Source organism: Rhinoderma darwinii, chromosome 11, assembly GCF_050947455.1.
Source record: "Rhinoderma darwinii isolate aRhiDar2 chromosome 11, aRhiDar2.hap1, whole genome shotgun sequence".
NCBI lineage: Eukaryota > Metazoa > Chordata > Amphibia > Anura > Rhinodermatidae > Rhinoderma > Rhinoderma darwinii.
This window is the reverse complement of record NC_134697.1, coordinates 2034584-2056204: the sequence shown is the minus strand read 5'-3', so window position 1 is coordinate 2056204 and position 21621 is coordinate 2034584. Positions and strand designations below refer to the sequence as shown.

At 36.7% G+C, this 21621-nt stretch overlaps 1 protein-coding gene across 2 annotated transcripts in view; it reads left to right on the top strand.

The window, feature by feature from the left end:
• The first annotated feature begins 859 nt into the window (after positions 1–859).
• The window catches only part of LOC142663567 (pancreatic triacylglycerol lipase-like), a 40363-nt gene continuing 19601 nt past the window's right edge, over positions 860–21621 (top strand). Inside the window, exons 1-5 of one of the 2 annotated variants that reach the window (XM_075842313.1) lie at positions 860–1000; positions 5977–6025; positions 7656–7810; positions 9536–9661; positions 10369–10503. In XM_075842313.1, the coding sequence (XP_075698428.1) occupies positions 5977–6025; positions 7656–7810; positions 9536–9661; positions 10369–10503 (465 nt within the window). In that variant the 5' untranslated portion in view covers positions 860–1000. Of the gene's footprint in view, positions 1001–5805; positions 5886–5976; positions 6026–7655; positions 7811–9535; positions 9662–10368; positions 10504–21621 lie in introns of those variants that run through there. The other variant, XM_075842314.1, reaches the window with a different exon arrangement.

The following is a 21621-nucleotide window of genomic DNA, read 5'->3' as shown; positions in this document are numbered from 1 at the left end:
GGAATCCTCGCTGGCGATATAGATGTCAATTCACAGGGATTCTATTGATATTTTTAGGGAAACCATTAATAATATGTAACTGGTGAATGGCCGGAAGAACCGGCTGGAAATGCAAAATCTTTTGAGAAATTGTTATGTAACAACTGAATTATAAGGCGAAGTTCTGATGAAATATGATGAACCTGTCAAGGCCAATAGACCGGGAGAACCCCAACATTCACTGTATATGCAATACAACAAAGTATACAGACAATATATCCGTGCCGGGAACTGGGGGCTGGGAGCTGGGGGTTGGAAGGTGGGTGTTGGGGGCTGGGGGTTGGAAGGTGGGTGTTGGGGGCTGGGGGTTGGAAGGTGGGTGTTGGGGGCTGGGGGTTGGAAGGTGGGTGTTGGGGGCTGGGGGTTGGAAGGTGGGTGTTGGGTGCTGGGGGTTGGAAGGTGGGTGTTGGGGGCTGGGTGCCAGGGGTTGGGGAGCTAGGTGCTCGCTGTTAGGGGGCTGAGTGCTGGGTGTTGGAAGGTGGGTGCTGGCGGCTGGGTGCCAAGGGTTGGGGTGCTGGCTGTTAGGGGGCTGGGTGCTGGGGGTTGGGAGCTGGCCGCTGGGAACTGGGTGCTGGCTGTTGGGGGTCTGGGTGCTGGCCGCTGGGAGCCAGGGTTTGGGGGTTGGGAGCTCAGGGTTGGGAGCTGGCCGCTGGGTGCTGGCTGTTGGGGGTCTGGGTGCTGGCCGCTGGGAGCCAGGGGTTGGGGGTTGGGAGCTGGGTGCAGGAGGATAAGGCAGGTTCTCGGAGCTGTTACATAAACTGCAGCATGTGTTGTATTTATTACTCGGCTTTTTCTGGCTTTGTCCTTGGGAATCTGAATCTCGTTTTCCCGTCCTTCAGTTAATGCTTCTACAGACCTTGTTCAGCTGACGAACCCCTCCCCCGCCATCATCAGAGGATTACGCTGCTGTTATATTGGGCTGGTGCAGTCCTATGTAAATAAGACCTAATCATTGTATAATGTAAGTTCTACAACTTTCTAACAAACTTTTGGGGGAGATTTATTTAGTCCGGTGCATAAAAACAAAATATGTTGGGATTAAGATGCGCCAAATTAAGAGGTGCTCGCGTTTGAATAGATTTGGTGCATCTTTGGCTGTCCATGCGCCAGAAAGGGAAATCTACGCCTGGCAAAGCTTCGAACCATGACTTACGCCAATTTTTGGTGTAAATTATGGTAAATCTGCCCATGCGCCATAATTTCAGATTTTTTTAATACCAGAATTTTGACTGCTTGCTGTCAGTGGATGGAAACATTTATTGTTTGCCTCCAGAGGCTGCAAAATTATCTTATCTAATCCTGGTCACAAAGCTGCTGGACTGGGGCCACTGGGGTGGACAACCCTGCGGAGCTGAAGACCCTGTCCAGATACGGTAGATAAATAAATTCAGTTTCTTGCCGTGGATTTGCTGCGGTTTTCACCCTATGAATTGCAAAATTGTGAAGTCTGCGGTGAAAATCTGTGGCTTTTCCAGACAAGTGTGAGCATGATACAGATTTGAAATTCGTGCTGATTAATTTTCGTGCTGATTTCCCGCTAGGTGCGGGGGAGGTTTTGAAAACCCCAACCACTTGTATTGTGCTATAAATTGCTGCAAATCCGCTACGTCTGGACCCGGCCAAACACCAGAGAAGCTGCACAATTCTCGCTCCTGTCCTCCGGGATGATTGTTCTGCTGTGTTCACATCGCGTTACAACCATACGTTCAGCGTATCGCCAGGAAAGATAATCTGCGTATTCCTTACTGCGGGAACCTTATAGCAGCGCACGCCGCGGTGTCTTCTGTCAGAGGAACATGTCTGGAGATCCTGCTAACGTTTATCTCCAACATAGTCCTGTAACATGAGAACTGAGCCTTATCTGACCTGCGGCCATGGGCACCGTATCCTCCTCTAGAAGCAATTCATCTAGGGGCATATACCTCTGTGACATGGCATCTGATGGAGCGTGCCGCCATTTTTTGTTTCCACAGATTCCGTACCAATTTGTCAGGATAAAACCTCTGCATGCCCGGCATGATAGGACAGGATGGACCCATACACTGCTAGGAGCTGGTACAGAAGATTTCATTCAGCTTAAATTCCATAAATTCAGAAAATGCGTCTCCTGGGAGGAGGGGACTGATCTGAGCGGTGCCCCTTTCACTGGACTCCATTGCAGCATCTTGGGTGCCAATATAGTATATCCACCCTCATCCATGGGCATAGAGGATGGAGTCCAGCTGGACCCCCATCTCCATGGGCCTCATAGTATCCTTAGGGGCTGCCCTTATAGTGCATATTTCCTTGCACTCAACTTTTGCTGGTTTGCTAATTAGGAACTTGGTAATTGTTGTATCTCTGTGAATATAAATATACAAGTACCTGCAGCCACATTAGATGTCTGATGGTAACATAAAGAGTATTCCAGTTTTACCAGATAAATGTTATCCATTGTACAATCAAAAGTTATGCAATTTTCCTCATGGTTTTCGAGATCTTTGCTTGCTATCATTCAATACCTTCATTATGTATTTCCAGTGGATAACAATCTGTCCAGTCATGTTACAAATACACAGGTGCACGACTCATTACAAGACACAGCTCGGAGAACTTTAATGTGTGCTGCACCTGTGTGTACATGCGTGGTCTACCACTTTGTGTCTGAGCTGTTCTTACTCATAGATGCTTCCACATCACAATAATAACACTTATAGGTGACCGGGACAGATCTAGCAGATAATAATAACAATTACAGGTGACTTGGGCAGAACTAGAAGATAATAATAACACTTACAGGTGACTAGGGCAGAACAAGCAGATAATAATAACACTTACAGATGACCGGGGCAGATCTAGCAGATAATAATAACACTTACAGGTGACTGGAGCAGATCTAGCAGATAATAATAACACTTACAGGTGACTCGGGCAGAACTAGCAGATAATAATAACACTTACAGGTGACTAGGGCAGAACTAGCAGATAATAACACTTACAGGTGACCGGGGCAGATCTAGCAGATAATAATAACACTTACAGGTGACTGGAGCAGATCTAGCAGATAATAATAACACTTACAGGTGACTGGAGCATATCTAGCAGATAATAATAACACTTACAGGTGACTAGGGCAGAACTAGCAGATAATAATAGCACTTACAGGTGACTAGGGCAGAACTAGCAGATAATAATAACACTTACAGGTGACTAGGGCAGAACTAGCAGCTAATAATAACACTTACAGGTGACTAGGGCATATCTAGCAGATAATAACACTTACAGGTGACTGGGGCAGATCTAGAAGATAATAATAACACTTACAGGTGACTAGGGCAGAACTAGCAGCTAATAATAACACTTACAGGTGACTAGGGCAGATCTAGCAGATAATAACACTTACAGGTGACTGGGGCAGAACTAGCAGATAATAACACTTACAGGTGACTAGGGCAGAACAAGCAGATAATAATAACACTTACAGGTGACTAGGGCAGAACTAGCAGATAATAACACAGGTGACCGGGGCAGATATAGCAGATAATAATAACACTTACATGTGACCGGGGCAGACCTAGCACATAATAACACTTACAGATGACTAGGGCAGATCTAGCAGATAATAATAACACTTACAGAAGACTAGGGCAGATCTAGCAGATAATAATAACACTTACAGGTGACTAGGGCAGAACAAGCAGATAATAATAACACTTACAGATGACTAGGGCAGAACAAACAGATAATAACACAGGTGACCGGGGCAGATCTAGCAGATAATAATAACACTTACATGTGACGGGGGCAGACCTAGCAGATAATAACACTTACAGATGACTAGGGCAGATCTAGCAGATAATAATAACACTTACATGTGACGGGGGCAGACCTAGCAGATAATAACACTTACAGATGACTACTGCAGATCTAGCAGATAATAATAACACTTACATGTGACCGGGGCAGACCTAGCAGATAATAACACTTACAGATGACTGGGGCAGATCTAGCAGATAATAACACTTACAGGTGACCAGGGCAGATCTAGCAGATAATAACACTTACAGGTGACCAGGGCAGATCTAGCAGATAATAATAACACTTACATGTGACCGGGGCACAGAGGCGTAGCTAGGTTCTCCAGCACCCGGGGCAAAGATTCAGTTTGGCGCCCCCCCCCAACCTCTTTCCCGACATCTCCTTCCCCCTCGCCGTGTTTGTTTTCTCTACCAATCGCCGTGTCATTTCTTTTTATGTAACGCGAGCATAAAAATATTTGTACATTTCACAAGCAATATGGTTCTATACACAACACAAGAACCAAGCTCAGTACATGTATATACAGCCCCAGAAGCAAGCTCACTACATATATACAACACCAGCACAAATACAGCTCAATTTAGTGCAACCCCTGCCGTATAGGTGTGTACGGCGTAAAACTACAGCTCCCAGCATGGACCGAACAATGGTGAGGATATGCTGGGAGATGCCGTTTCACAAAAAATAAGTCATATTATAATCACACCACCCATCATCTCGCTGCAGATCATACCGTGACTACAGTGCTGATTAGAGGCAGAATGAACATTTACATTGAGTGACTCACCGGTGACGTCTCAGATTCTAGTTCTTTTTTTCCATCCGACTTCTATGATGACTTCTCCCGGTCACAGACCATTTCTGCAGTTTGCCGCTCAGATGTCTTCAGCTTCTCACTTTACCAACATTTCTGCACCTATAAATAAATATAAAGTTATCATTATACCACACACTACGCCCCTAAATATAATAGCGCCATACACTGCACCTCTAATTATAATAGCACCATACACTGTGTCCCACACACACACACTGTGCCCCCTGTAGATAGTGCCTGCCATAGAGCCCCCTGTAGATAGTGCCCCCATATAGACCAGCCCTGTATATAGTGTCCCACAAATAACGCCCATGCCCCGCCTGCCCCCCCTAGCTACGCCCCTGCCGGGGCAGATCTAGCAAATAATAATAACAACACTTACAGGTGACCGGGGCACAACTAGCAGTTAATAATAATACTTACATGTGACCGGGGCAGATCTAGCAGATAATAACACTTACAGGTGACCGGGGCAGATCTAGCAAATAATAATAACACTTACAGGTGACCGGGGCAGATCTAGCAAATAATAATAACACTTACAGGTGACAGGGGCAGATCTAGCAGATAATAACACTTACAGGTGACCGGGGCAGATCTAGCAAATAATAATAACACTTACAGGTGACCGTGGAAGATCTAGCAGATTAGAAATGTCATGAACGGACTTGTGGTACAGGTGGGATCCTATGACAGTGCCACGTGTAAAGTCACTGAGCTCTTCAGTATCACCCGTACTACTAGTAATGCTTCTCTATGGAGATGACATGGCTGTGTGCTGGATTTTATCCACCTAATTTGCAATGTTTGTGTCTAAAACACCTGAACTCATTTAATAGGGGGCACATACATTTGGACATATATTATATAATTTTTTTTCTCTTGGGGTTGACCTTCCATCTACATTTTGTGGGCACCAACAGCAACACCCGCCATAGTAACAACCTGTCACAGATTCTGCATTGTGTTCCTCTTACTATATAATGTCACATGCACAGATATTCCACATCTCCCATTTTCCCCTAGTTGTCCCCCTTGACCTTGTAAGTTTCCACTTTAGGTCTTATATAACTCAATCTTCCAACTGCAACAGATGTATTAATAGAAACAGAAGATAATCATTACTTGTGCAGGTCGGACCCCACCCCCTATACGTCCAGCTCTATATATATATATATACACTGTGAGCTCCAGTGAATGTGTAGCTGATACAGGCTCTGCAGGGACAAAGGTGAGTGTGATACATGATATCTCATCTGTTGTACTGACCAGGTCTACAGCTAGGGGGAGCTCTAATATTATCCATATTCTCCTCTCTGTAGATGTTGCTCATCTGGACCATTGCTGTTTTTTTCTTCGGCGCTGTGAAAGGTAAAAACACAATAAAATCTGTATCTGGTTACTTTTCAATACAACTTCCTAATAAATTCACAGGGCTGGTCCCAATGCCCATCAGATGCTCCTCTTGTGTGCATGCACATGACTCTTGCAACATAGATTAAATAGAGGGATCACTTAGGGACTGACAGCACCTACAAAATAATTATTCATAGATATATGTAAGATACGGCAGAGTTCAGCTTCTGTATCGTGTTATTTAGTAATTGGCTTTCACATTTCATATATAGAATTATTATACATAATCACTGTATACATACATGACAGTTATTCTCCTGTACTGATCCTGAGTTATATCCTGTACTGATCCTGAGTTACATCCCGTATTATACTCCAGAGCTGGACTCACTATTCTGCTGGTGGAGTCACTGTGTACATACATTACTTATCCTGTACTGATCCTGAGTTACATCCTGTATTATACTCCAGAGCTGCACTCACTATTCTGCTGGTGGAGTCACTGTGTACATACATTACTTATCCTGTACTGATCCTGAGTTACATCCTGTATTATACTCCAGAGCTGCACTCACTATTCTGCTGGTGGAGTCACTGTGTACATACATTACATTACTTATCCTGTACTGATCCTGAGCTATATCCCGTATTATACTCCAGAGCTGGACTCACTATTCTGCTGGTGGAGTCACTGTGTACATACATTACATTACTTATCCTGTACTGATCCTGAGTTACATCCTGTATTATACTCCAGAGCTGCACTCACTATTCTGCTGGTGGTGTCACTGTGTACATACATTACATTACTTATCCTGTACTGATCCTGAGCTATATCCCGTATTATACTCCAGAGCTGCACTCACTATTCTGCTGGTGGAGTCACTGTGTACATACATTACATTACTTATCCTGTACTGATCCTGAGTTACATCCTGTATTATACTCCAGAGCTGTACTCACTATTCTGCTGGTGGAGTCACTGTGTACATACATTACATTACTTATACTGTACTGATCCAGAGTTATATCCTGTATTATACTCCAGAGCTGCACTCACTATTCTGCTGGTGGAGTCACTGTGTACATACATTACATTACATTACTTATGCTGTACTGATCCTCAGTTATATCCTGTATTATACCCCAGAGCTGCACTCACTATTCTGCTGGTGGAGTCACTGTGTACATACATTACATTACTTATCCTGTACTGATCCTGAGTTACATCCTGTATTATACTCCAGAGCTGCACTCACTATTCTGCTGGTGGAGTCACTGTGTACATACATTACATTACTTATGCTGTACTGATCCTCAGTTATATCCAGTATTATACCCCAGAGCTGCACTCACTATTCTGCTGGTGGAGTCATTGTGTACATACATAACATTACTTATCCTGCACTGATCCTGAGTTATATCCTGTATTATACTCCAGAGCTGCACTCACTATTCTGCTGGTGGAGTCATTGTGTACATACATTACATTACTTCTCATGTAATGATTCTGAGTTACATCCTGTATTCTGCTCCAGAGCTGTACTCATAATTCAGCTGGTATCAGAGGTTATGATAAGCTGTAAACACCCCAGGACGTAGTGATAATAGGTGATGCTACATTCTGTTTGTTTCCTTCTTGTAGGCGCTGAGGTTTGTTATAGCAGAATCGGCTGCTTCAATGATGCCAAACCATGGGCCGGCACCATAGAGAGACCGTTCACCAAATTACCATGGACCCCAGAAAGGATTAACACACGTTTCCTGCTTTACACTAGGAGCAATCAGAACAGTTACCAGGTGAGGCTCATGTTCTAAAAAGATTTATAGAAAAAACAGACGACATCGTAGGACATCCAGCGTTTAATGGAGATGTCTGGTTGGCGTCCAGGTAGGTCCTTCATGCCGCTGCTCTTTGGACATTGGATCCCATGTGGTAACCTGTATACTGGATAGCAAACCTTCAGGCCCAGGTGGCGGGAGAACCAGCGTGGTGTGGCGGCCAGTTTGGCGCACAGCGTGATGACGTCACTCACGTCCGTGCTGTTTGTTAATTGGCTGACGCGTTTCATCCCATCCGTGACTTCCTTGCAGCGCTTCTGCTTTATATAATATCACCATTAAAGGCGGCAGGAACAGCAATATTTCAACTTCAAGAAATAGTTTATCTTAGATTATCGCATAAAATTCAACAAGACTACGTCTTCCTTATAATTCAGGAGCGCCCAATTATTATATGGGACATTTTGAATTAACCCTGTCAATATACTGAGAAGGTTCCACCCCCTACCTGACAAAAATATCAAAGAAAAAATACGGGGAAAAAAATAAATGAAATAAAACAGAAATGCTATAAATTGTAATAATGAAGCGATGTCTGTGCCACGTTACCGATGTATACTCTGTAAATAATATCTCTCAGGACATAAGGTGATGTCTGTCAGGATAGCAGGGAGCCAATCAGGGACAAGACATTGAGCCACAGACCCGGCCCCACCATCCAAAACCGGCCCCTATTAACCCTTCCCAAAGGAGCAAATAAATATTAACATATTATCAATCGAATATCAAGTACATTCCGAGAACGTTTTTTAGAACAAATATCAATCACAAGGTCATTATCAATGAGAATATACTGGTCCAAGGTGGCAGGGAGCGAGTAAAGGACCAAAATGAAACGGACCATAACCTGGTCCCACCACCCAGGACCAAATATGCCCCATATGTATCTCTCCAAGATTATATCTCAACTGAGATATGTGCAGAGAAAGCGTCAACCGCAGTTTTATTGGTAAATCCGATTACAAAGTCACTTATAAAGAATTCCCAGTTATCATGAAATGTAGCTGCCAGAGGAGCCCGCAACGGGTGGATGCCGGAGCCCGCAACGGGTGGATGCCGGAGCCCGCAACGGGTGGATGCCGGAGCCCGCAACGGGTGGATGCCAGAGCCCGCAACGGGTGGATGCCGGAGCCCGCAACGGGTGGATGCCGGAGCCCGCAACGTGTGGATGCCGGAGCCCGCAACGTGTGGATGCCGGAGGCGCATGTTATACCATAAATTACAGCTGCAAACTCTGCAGAGATGTAGAAAGAAAAGACAAGCGGTGGGGGAGGGGTAATGATATCCTGCAGGGACTAAAGTTTTTAGCGGGGTGACATTTCTGTAGCCTTCATAGAGCACCGTATCAAGTCAAAGGCGTGGCTTATGTGATAAGGGGCGTGTCAGATCTAATAGTCCCTACATACTTAGATTGCATATAGTCGTATTTGTTCTCATATAGTAAAGTAGTCCATAGAAATGTCATTAGATAAGTCCCATATAGATATAATAGTCCCTACACTGGTGGATTCACACCCCATATAGGCAGTGCTCAGTATTTGCCCGCAGAGAGTGTTCTATGGTGGATGATGTGATTTCATATTTGACATTTACAATTGTTTCTATGATTTACATGATGTCGTTGTAGCAGTGATCTCCTCCTCAGATCCAGGTCCTGACCCCCCCTGTGTCCTCTTCTTCCAGGTGGTCAGCGCCATCAACCCCTCCTCCATCTCCTCATCCAACTTCAGTACTGCCAAGAAAACTCGCTTTGTGATACACGGCTTCACCGACAGTGGAGAGTCAAGCTGGCTGTCTGACATCTGCCGGGTATGAGACCACAGCTTCCTCTGGTGCTGCTCCACCATCTACATACAATCTCCATATATCACTTCCTAAAGCCTTCATTTATTTTGTACTGATTCTGAATAACGGAAGAGCTGCAATCACAATTCTGCTGCTACATCATGTATTATACTCCTCACATCCGGAGCTGCAATCACAATTCTGCTGCTACATCATGTATTATACTCCTCACATCCAGAGCTGCAATCACAATTCTGCTGCTACATCATGTCTTGTACATGAGTCACATCCAGAGCTGCAATCACAATTCTGCTGTTATATCTTGTCTTATACATGGGTCACATCCAGAGCTGCAATCACAAATCTGCTGATAGAATTTTCTCCTGAGAGATTTTTTTTCTCGACATTAGACTACAATATAGTGACTAGTGGAAGGTATCCCTGACAGTGCTGCACAGCAGAGCATTGTAGCTACAGACACTGGGCCAGCAGGGACTGTCTGTGAGCTCCGCGCTCAGAAGTCAGCAATAATAGCAACGCAACTCACCAGCCTCTAACAAGACGTGAGGTTTCAGGATCAGTACAAGATCAGCAAAGGATTTACAGCGTTATATGGAGACTTATTCAGATTTATCCTGGTGCCTGAGGGGGTCACACGGGGAGGGTGTTGTATATATTGTATGTTTTGGTGTACACTCAAATAACTGATAAAACCGATGAATCTCCTCCAGAAACTGTTCCAGATTGAAGACTCCAACTGCATCAGTGTGGACTGGAGCGGAGGATCCCGCACTCTGTATTCTCAGGCCTCTAACAACATCCGTGTCGTGGGGGCTGAAGTGGCTTATTTCATTGACATTCTTCAGGTAACGCAGACGTCACGTCTCCCTGTGACTGGAGCCTTGTGTGTCCCAGCTGAGAGCGCACCCTGGTATTGTTCACTAGTGTTAAAGGACAATACACTGCAACAATAGGGATGATATCATTTATGTCCATTGTTGATATTTTACAATCACAGCAAAGGTTTTACCTATAAACATATTATTATATTATATATTACATATAGACACATTAGAAAGCTGCAGAGATTTATACGTGTAATCTGGGCACCTTAGACGCCTCCTATCACTATACCCAACCCACAGCAATGTCTCCTGCATACTGTGCTAACATGACAAATAATATTGCCATCTAATAACCACATAATGATGCCATACAGTGCCCAAGTAATAGATACATTACCTGAATCATAGTGCCAGACATTGCACAAATTATGCCACTATAAAGCCCTAAATAATGCCAGCACGTGTGTCCAAATATTACCTTAATACAAATAATGCAGCCAAACAGTGTCCAAATAATAACCCAATACAATACCCAAATAATAACCCAATACAATACCCAAATAATAACCCAATACAGTGTCCAAATAATAACCCAATACAGTGTCCAAATAATAACCCAATACAGTGTCCAAATAATAACCCAATACAATGTCCAAATAATAACCCAATACAATGTCTAAATAATAACCTAATACAATGTCCAAATAATAACCTAATACATGTCCAAATAATAACCCAATATAGTGTCCAAATAATAACCTAATACAGTGTCCAAATAATAACCTAATATAGTGTCCAAATAATAACCTAATATAGTGTCCAAATAATAACACAATACAATGTCCAAATAATAACCCAATACAATGTCCAAATAATAACCCAATACAATATCCAAATAATAACCCAATACAGTGTCCAAATAATAACCTAATATAGTGTCCAAATAATAACCTAATACAGTGTCCAAATAATAACCTAATACAGTGTCCAAATAATAACCTAATACAGTGTCCAAATAGTAACCCAATACAGTGTCCAAATAATAACCTAATAAGGTGTTCAAATAATAACCTAATACAATGTCCAAATAATAACCCAATACAATGTCCAAATAATAACCCAATACAGTTTCCAAATAATAACCAAATATAGTGTCCAAATAATAACCCAATACAATGTCCAAATAATAACCCAATACAGTGTCCAAATAATAACCTAATACAGTGTCCAAATAATAACCCAATACAATGTCCAAATAATAACTCAATACAATGTCTAAATAATAACCTAATATAATGTCCAAATAATAACCTAATACATGTCCAAATAATAACCCAATACAGTATCCAAATAATAACCCAATACAGTGTCCAAATAATAACCTAATAGAATGTCCAAATAATAACCTAATATAATGTCCAAATAATAACCCAATACAGTGTCCAAATAATAACCTAATATAGTGTCCAAATAATAACCTAATACAGTGTCCAAATAATAACCCAATACAATGTCCAAATAATAACCTAATATTGTGTCCAAATAATAACCTAATATAGTGTCCAAATAATAACCCAATACAGTGTCCAAATAATAACCTAATATAATGTCCAAATAATAACCCAATACAGTGTCCAAATAATAACCTAATATAATGTCCAAATAATAACCCAATACAGTGTCCAAATAATAACCCAATACAGTGTCCCAATAATAACCTAATATAATGTCCAAATAATAACCCAATACAGTGTCCAAATAATAACCCAATACAATGTCCAAATAATAACCCAATACAGTGTCCAAATAATAACCCAATACAGTGTCCAAATAATAACCCAATACAGTGTCCAAATAATAACCTAATACAGTGTCCAAATAATAATCTAATATAGTGTCCAAATAATAACCTAATACAGTGTCCAAATAATAACCCAATACAGTGTCCAAATAATAACCCAATACAGTGTCCAAATAATAACCCAATACAATGTCCAAATAATAACCCAATACAATGTCCAAATAATAACCTAATACAGTGTCCAAATAATAACCCAATACAATGTCCAAATAATAACCCAATACAGTGTCCAAATAATAACCTAATACAGTGTCCAAATAATAACCCAATACAGTTTCCAAATAATAACCAAATATAGTGTCCAAATAATAACCCAATACAATGTCCAAATAATAACCCAATACAGTGTCCAAATAATAACCTAATACAGTGTCCAAATAATAACCCAATACAGTGTCCAAATAATAACCTAATACAGTGTCCAAATAATAACCCAATACAATGTCCAAATAATAACCCAATACAGTTTCCAAATAATAACCAAATATAGTGTCCAAATAATAACCCAATACAATGTCCAAATAATAACCCAATACAGTGTCCAAATAATAACCCAATACAGTGTCCAAATAATAACCCAATACAGTGTCCAAATAATAACCCAATACAGTGTCCAAATAATAACCCAATACAATGTCCAAATAATAACCCAATACAATGTCCAAATAATAACCTAATACAGTGTCCAAATAATAACCCAATACAATGTCCAAATAATAACCCAATACAGTGTCCAAATAATAACCCAATACAGTGTCCAAATAATAACCTAATACAGTGTCCAAATAATAACCCAATACAGTTTCCAAATAATAACCAAATATAGTGTCCAAATAATAACCCAATACAATGTCCAAATAATAACCCAATACAGTGTCCAAATAATAACCTAATACAGTGTCCAAATAATAACCCAATACAGTGTCCAAATAATAACCTAATACAGTGTCCAAATAATAACCCAATACAATGTCCAAATAATAACCCAATACAGTTTCCAAATAATAACCAAATATAGTGTCCAAATAATAACCCAATACAATGTCCAAATAATAACCCAATACAGTGTCCAAATAATAACACAATACAGTGTCCAAATAATAACCTAATACAGTGCCCAAATAATAACCTAATACAGTGTCCAAATAATAACACAATACAGTGTCCAAATAATAACCCAATACAGTGTCCAAATAATAACCTAATACAGTGTCCAAATAATAACCCAATACAATGTCCAAATAATAACCCAATACAGTTTCCAAATAATAACCAAATATAGTGTCCAAATAATAACCCAATACAATGTCCAAATAATAACCCAATACAGTGTCCAAATAAAACCTAATACAATGTCCAAATAATAACCCAATACAATGTCCAAATAATAACCTAATACAGTGTCCAAATAATAACACAATACAATGTCCAAATATCTCAATACAATGTCCAAATAATAACCTAATATAGTGTACAAATAATAACCCAATACAGTGTCCAAATAATAACCTAATACAATATCCAAATAATAACCTAATACAATGTCCAAATAAAAACCTAATACATGTCCAAATAATAACCCAATATAGTGTCCAAATAATAACCTAATACAGTGTCCAAATAATAACCTAATATAGTGTCCAAATAATAACCTAATATAGTGTCCAAATAATAACACAATACAATGTCCAAATAATAACCCAATACAATGTCCAAATAATAACCCAATACAATATCCAAATAATAACCCAATACAGTGTCCAAATAATAACCTAATATAGTGTCCAAATAATAACCTAATACAGTGTCCAAATAATAACCTAATACAGTGTCCAAATAATAACCTAATACAGTGTCCAAATAGTAACCCAATACAGTGTCCAAATAATAACCTAATAAGGTGTTCAAATAATAACCTAATACAATGTCCAAATAATAACCCAATACAATGTCCAAATAATAACCCAATACAATGTCCAAATAATAACCCAATACAGTGTCCAAATAATAACCCAATACAGTGTCCAAATAATAACCCAATACAATGTCCAAATAATAACCCAATACAATGTCTAAATAATAACCTAATACAATGTCCAAATAATAACCTAATACATGTCCAAATAATAACCCAATATAGTGTCCAAATAATAACCTAATACAGTGTCCAAATAATAACCTAATACAGTGTCCAAATAATAACCCAATACAGTTTCCAAATAATAACCAAATATAGTGTCCAAATAATAACCCAATACAATGTCCAAATAATAACCCAATACAATGTCCAAATAATAACCCAATACAATATCCAAATAATAACCCAATACAGTGTCCAAATAATAACCTAATATAGTGTCCAAATAATAACCTAATACAGTGTCCAAATAATAACCTAATACAGTGTCCAAATAATAACCTAATACAGTGTCCAAATAGTAACCCAATACAGTGTCCAAATAATAACCTAATAAGGTGTTCAAATAATAACCTAATACAATGTCCAAATAATAACCCAATACAATGTCCAAATAATAACCCAATACAGTTTCCAAATAATAACCAAATATAGTGTCCAAATAATAACCCAATACAATGTCCAAATAATAACCCAATACAGTGTCCAAATAATAACCTAATACAGTGTCCAAATAATAACCCAATACAATGTCCAAATAATAACCCAATACAATGTCTAAATAATAACCTAATATAATGTCCAAATAATAACCTAATACATGTCCAAATAATAACCCAATACAGTATCCAAATAATAACCCAATACAGTGTCCAAATAATAACCTAATAGAATGTCCAAATAATAACCTAATATAATGTCCAAATAATAACCCAATACAGTGTCCAAATAATAACCTAATATAGTGTCCAAATAATAACCTAATACAGTGTCCAAATAATAACCTAATACAGTGTCCAAATAATAACCTAATACAGTGTCCAAATAGTAACCCAATACAGTGTCCAAATAATAACCTAATAAGGTGTCCAAATAATAACCTAATACAATGTCCAAATAATAACCCAATACAATGTCCAAATAATAACACAATACAATGTCCAAATAATAACCTAATACAGTGTCCAAATAATAACCTAATACAGTGTCCAAATAGTAACCCAATACAGTGTCCAAATAATAACCTAATACAATGTCCAAATAATAACCCAATACAGTGTCCAAATAATAACCCAATACAATGTCCAAATAATAACCTAATACAGTGTCCAAATAATAACCTAATACAATGTCCAAATAATAACCTAATACAGTGTCCAAATAATAACCCAATACAGTGTCCAAATAATAACCTAATACAATGTCCAAATAATAACCTAATACAGTGTCCAAATAATAACCTAATACAATGTCCAAATAATAACCTAATACAGTGTCCAAATAATAACCTAATAAAATGTCCAAATAATAACCCAATACAATGTCCAAATAATAACCTAATATAGTGTCCAAATAATAACCCAATGCAGTGTCCAAATAATAACCCAATACAGTGTCCAAATAATAACCTAATACAGTGTCCAAATAATAACCTAATATAGTGTCCAAATAATAACCCAATACAGTGTCCAAATAATAACCTAATACAATGTCCAAATAATAACCCAATACAGTGTCCAAATAATAACCTAATACAGTGTCCAAATAATAACCTAATACAGTGTCCAAATAATAACCTAATACAGTGTCCAAATAATAACCTAATACAATGGCCAAATAATAACCTAATACAGTGTCCAAATAATAACCTAATAAAATGTCCAAATAATAACCCAATACAATGTCTAAATAATAACCTAATATAATGTCCAAATAATAACCTAATACATGTCCAAATAATAACCCAATACAGTATCAAAATAATAACCCAATACAGTGTCCAAATAATAACCTAATAGAATGTCCAAATAATAACCTAATATAATGTCCAAATAATAACCCAATACAGTGTCCAAATAATAACCTAATATAGTGTCCAAATAATAACCTAATACAGTGTCCAAATAATAACCCAATACAATGTCCAAATAATAACCTAATATTGTGTCCAAATAATAACCTAATATAGTGTCCAAATAATAACCCAATACAGTGTCCAAATAATAACCTAATATAATGTCCAAATAATAACCCAATACAGTGTCCAAATAATAACCCAATACAGTGTCCAAATAATAACCCAATACAATGTCCAAATAATAACCTAATATAGTGTCCAAATAATAACCTAATACAGTGTCCAAATAATAACCCAATACAGTGTCCAAATAATAACCCAATACAATGTCCAAATAATAACCCAATACAGTGTCCAAATAATAACCCAATACAGTGTCCAAATAATAACCCAATACAGTGTCCAAATAATAACCTAATACAGTGTCCAAATAATAATCTAATATAGTGTCCAAATAATAACCTAATACAGTGTCCAAATAATAACCCAATACAGTGTCCAAATAATAACCCAATACAGTGTCCAAATAATAACCCAATACAGTGTCCAAATAATAACCCAATACAATGTCCAAATAATAACCCAATACAATGTCCAAATAATAACCTAATACAGTGTCCAAATAATAACCCAATACAATGTCCAAATAATAACCCAATACAGTGTCCAAATAATAACCTAATACAGTGTCCAAATAATAACCCAATACAGTTTCCAAATAATAACCAAATATAGTGTCCAAATAATAACCCAATACAATGTCCAAATAATAACCCAATACAGTGTCCAAATAATAACCTAATACAGTGTCCAAATAATAACCCAATACAGTGTCCAAATAATAACCTAATACAGTGTCCAAATAATAACCCAATACAATGTCCAAATAATAACCCAATACAGTTTCCAAATAATAACCAAATATAGTGTCCAAATAATAACCCAATACAATGTCCAAATAATAACCCAATACAGTGTCCAAATAATAACCCAATACAGTGTCCAAATAATAACCCAATACAGTGTCCAAATAATAACCCAATACAGTGTCCAAATAATAACCCAATACAATGTCCAAATAATAACCCAATACAATGTCCAAATAATAACCTAATACAGTGTCCAAATAATAACCCAATACAATGTCCAAATAATAACCCAATACAGTGTCCAAATAATAACCTAATACAGTGTCCAAATAATAACCCAATACAGTTTCCAAATAATAACCAAATATAGTGTCCAAATAATAACCCAATACAATGTCCAAATAATAACCCAATACAGTGTCCAAATAATAACCTAATACAGTGTCCAAATAATAACCCAATACAGTGTCCAAATAATAACCTAATACAGTGTCGAAATAATAACCCAATACAATGTCCAAATAATAACCCAATACAGTTTCCAAATAATAACCAAATATAGTGTCCAAATAATAACCCAATACAATGTCCAAATAATAACCCAATACAGTGTCCAAATAATAACACAATACAGTGTCCAAATAATAACCTAATACAGTGCCCAAATAATAACCTAATACAGTGTCCAAATAATAACACAATACAGTGTCCAAATAATAACCCAATACAGTGTCCAAATAATAACCTAATACAGTGTCCAAATAATAACCCAATACAATGTCCAAATAATAACCCAATACAGTTTCCAAATAATAACCAAATATAGTGTCCAAATAATAACCCAATACAATGTCCAAATAATAACCCAATACAGTGTCCAAATAAAACCTAATACAATGTCCATATAATAACCCAATACAATGTCCAAATAATAACCTAATACAGTGTCCAAATAATAACACAATACAATGTCCAAATATCTCAATACAATGTCCAAATAATAACCTAATATAGTGTACAAATAATAACCCAATACAGTGTCCAAATAATAACCTAATACAATATCCAAATAATAACCTAATACAATGTCCAAATAATAACCTAATACATGTCCAAATAATAACCCAATATAGTGTCCAAATAATAACCTAATACAGTGTCCAAATAATAACCTAATATAGTGTCCAAATAATAACCTAATATAGTGTCCAAATAATAACACAATACAATGTCCAAATAATAACCCAATACAATGTCCAAATAATAACCCAATACAATATCCAAATAATAACCCAATACAGTGTCCAAATAATAACCCAATACAGTGTCCAAATAATAACCCAATACAATGTCCAAATAATAACCCAATACAATGTCCAAATAATAACCTAATACAGTGTCCAAATAATAACCCAATACAATGTCCAAATAATAACCCAATACAGTGTCCAAATAATAACCTAATACAGTGTCCAAATAATAACCCAATACAGTTTCCAAATAATAACCAAATATAGTGTCCAAATAATAACCCAATACAGTGTCCAAATAATAACCCAATACAGTGTCCAAATAATAACCTAATACAGTGTCCAAATAATAACCCAATACAGTGTCCAAATAATAACCTAATACAGTGTCCAAATAATAACCCAATACAATGTCCAAATAATAACCCAATACAGTTTCCAAATAATAACCAAATATAGTGTCCAAATAATAACCCAATACAATGTCCAAATAATAACCCAATACAGTGTCCAAATAATAACACAATACAGTGTCCAAATAATAACCTAATACAGTGCCCAAATAATAACCTAATACAGTGTCCAAATAATAACACAATACAGTGTCCAAATAATAACCCAATACAGTGTCCAAATAATAACCTAATACAGTGTCCAAATAATAACCCAATACAATGTCCAAATAATAACCCAATACAGTTTCCAAATAATAACCAAATATAGTGTCCAAATAATAACCCAATACAATGTCCAAATAATAACCCAATACAGTGTCCAAATAAAACCTAATACAATGTCCAAATAATAACCCAATACAATGTCCAAATAATAACCTAATACAGTGTCCAAATAATAACACAATACAATGTCCAAATATCTCAATACAATGTCCAAATAATAACCTAATATAGTGTACAAATAATAACCCAATACAGTGTCCAAATAATAACCTAATACAATATCCAAATAATAACCTAATACAATGTCCAAATAATAACCTAATACATGTCCAAATAATAACCCAATATAGTGTCCAAATAATAACCTAATACAGTGTCCAAATAATAACCTAATATAGTGTCCAAATAATAACCTAATATAGTGTCCAAATAATAACACAATACAATGTCCAAATAATAACCCAATACAATGTCCAAATAATAACCCAATACAATATCCAAATAATAACCCAATACAGTGTCCAAATAATAACCTAATATAGTGTCCAAATAATAACCTAATACACTGTCCAAATAATAACCTAATACAGTGTCCAAATAATAACCTAATACAGTGTCCAAATAGTAACCCAATACAGTGTCCAAATAATAACCTAATAAGGTGTTCAAATAATAACCTAATACAATGTCCAAATAATAACCCAATACAATGTCCAAATAATAACCCAATACAGTGTCCAAATAATAACACAATACAATGTCCAAATAATAACCTAATACAGTGTCCAAATAATAACCTAATACAGTGTCCAAATAGTAACCCAATACAGTGTCCAAATAATAACCTAATACAGTGTCCAAATAATAACCCAATACAATGTCCAAATAATAACCCAATACAATATCCAAATAATAACCCAATACATTGTCCAAATAATAACCTAATATAGTGTCCAAATAATAACCTAATACAGTGTCCAAATAATAACCTAATACAGTGTCCAAATAATAACCTAATACAGTGTCCAAATAGTAACCCAATACAGTGTCCAAATAATAACCTAATAAGGTATCCAAATAATAACCTAATACAATGTCCAAATAATAACCCAATACAATGTCCAAATAATAACACAATACAATGTCCAAATAATAACCTAATACAGTGTCCAAATAATAACCTAATACAGTGTCCAAGTAGTAACCCAATACAGTGTCTAAATAATAACCTAATACAATGTCCAAATAATAACCCAATACAGTGTCCAAATAATAACCCAATACAATGTCCAAATAATAACCCAATACAGTGTCCAAATAATAACCCAATACAGTGTCCAAATAATAACCTAATACAATGTCCAAATAATAACCTAATACAATGTCCAAATAATAACCTAATACAATGTCCAAATAATAACCTAATACAGTGTCCAAATAATAACCTAATAAAATGTCCAAATAATAACCCAATACAATGTCCAAATAATAACCTAATATAGTGTCCAAATAATAACCCAATGCAGTGTCCAAATAATAACCCAATACAGTGTCCAAATAATAACCTAATACAGTGTCCAAATAATAACCTAATATAGTGTCCAAATAATAACCCAATACAGTGTCCAAATAATAACCTAATACAATGTCCAAATAATAACCCAATACAGTGTCCAAATAATAACCTAATACAGTGTCCAAATAATAACCTAATACAGTGTCCAAATAATAACCTAATACAGTGTCCAAATAATAACCTAATACAATGGCCAAATAATAACCTAATACAGTGTCCAAATAATAACCTAATAAAATGTCCAAATAATAACCCAATACAATGTCCAAATAATAACCTAATATAGTGTCCAAATAATAACCCAATGCAGTGTCCAAATAATAACCCAATACAGTGTCCAAATAATAACCTAATACAGTGTCCAAATAATAACCTAATATAGTGTCCAAATAATAACCCAATACAGTGTCCAAATAATAACCTAATACAATGTCCAAATAATAACCCAATACAATGTCCAAATAATAACCCAATACAGTGTACAAATAATAACCTAATACAGTGTCCAAATAATAACCCAATGCAGTGTCCAAATAATAACCCAATACAGTGTCCAAATAATAACCTAATACAGTGTCCAAATAATAACCTAATACAATGTCCAAATAATAACCCAATACAATGTCCAAATAATAACCTAATACAATGTCCAAATAATAACATAATACAGTGTCCAAATAATAACACAATACAATGTCCAAATAATAACCCAATACAGTGTCCAAATAATAACCTAATACAGTGTCCAAATAATAACCTAATACAGTGTCCAAATAATAACCCAATACAATGTCCAAATAATAACCTAATACAGTGTCCAAATAATAACCCAATACAATGTCCAAATAATAACCTAATACAATGTCCAAATAACAACCCAATACAATGTCCAAATAATAACCCAATAC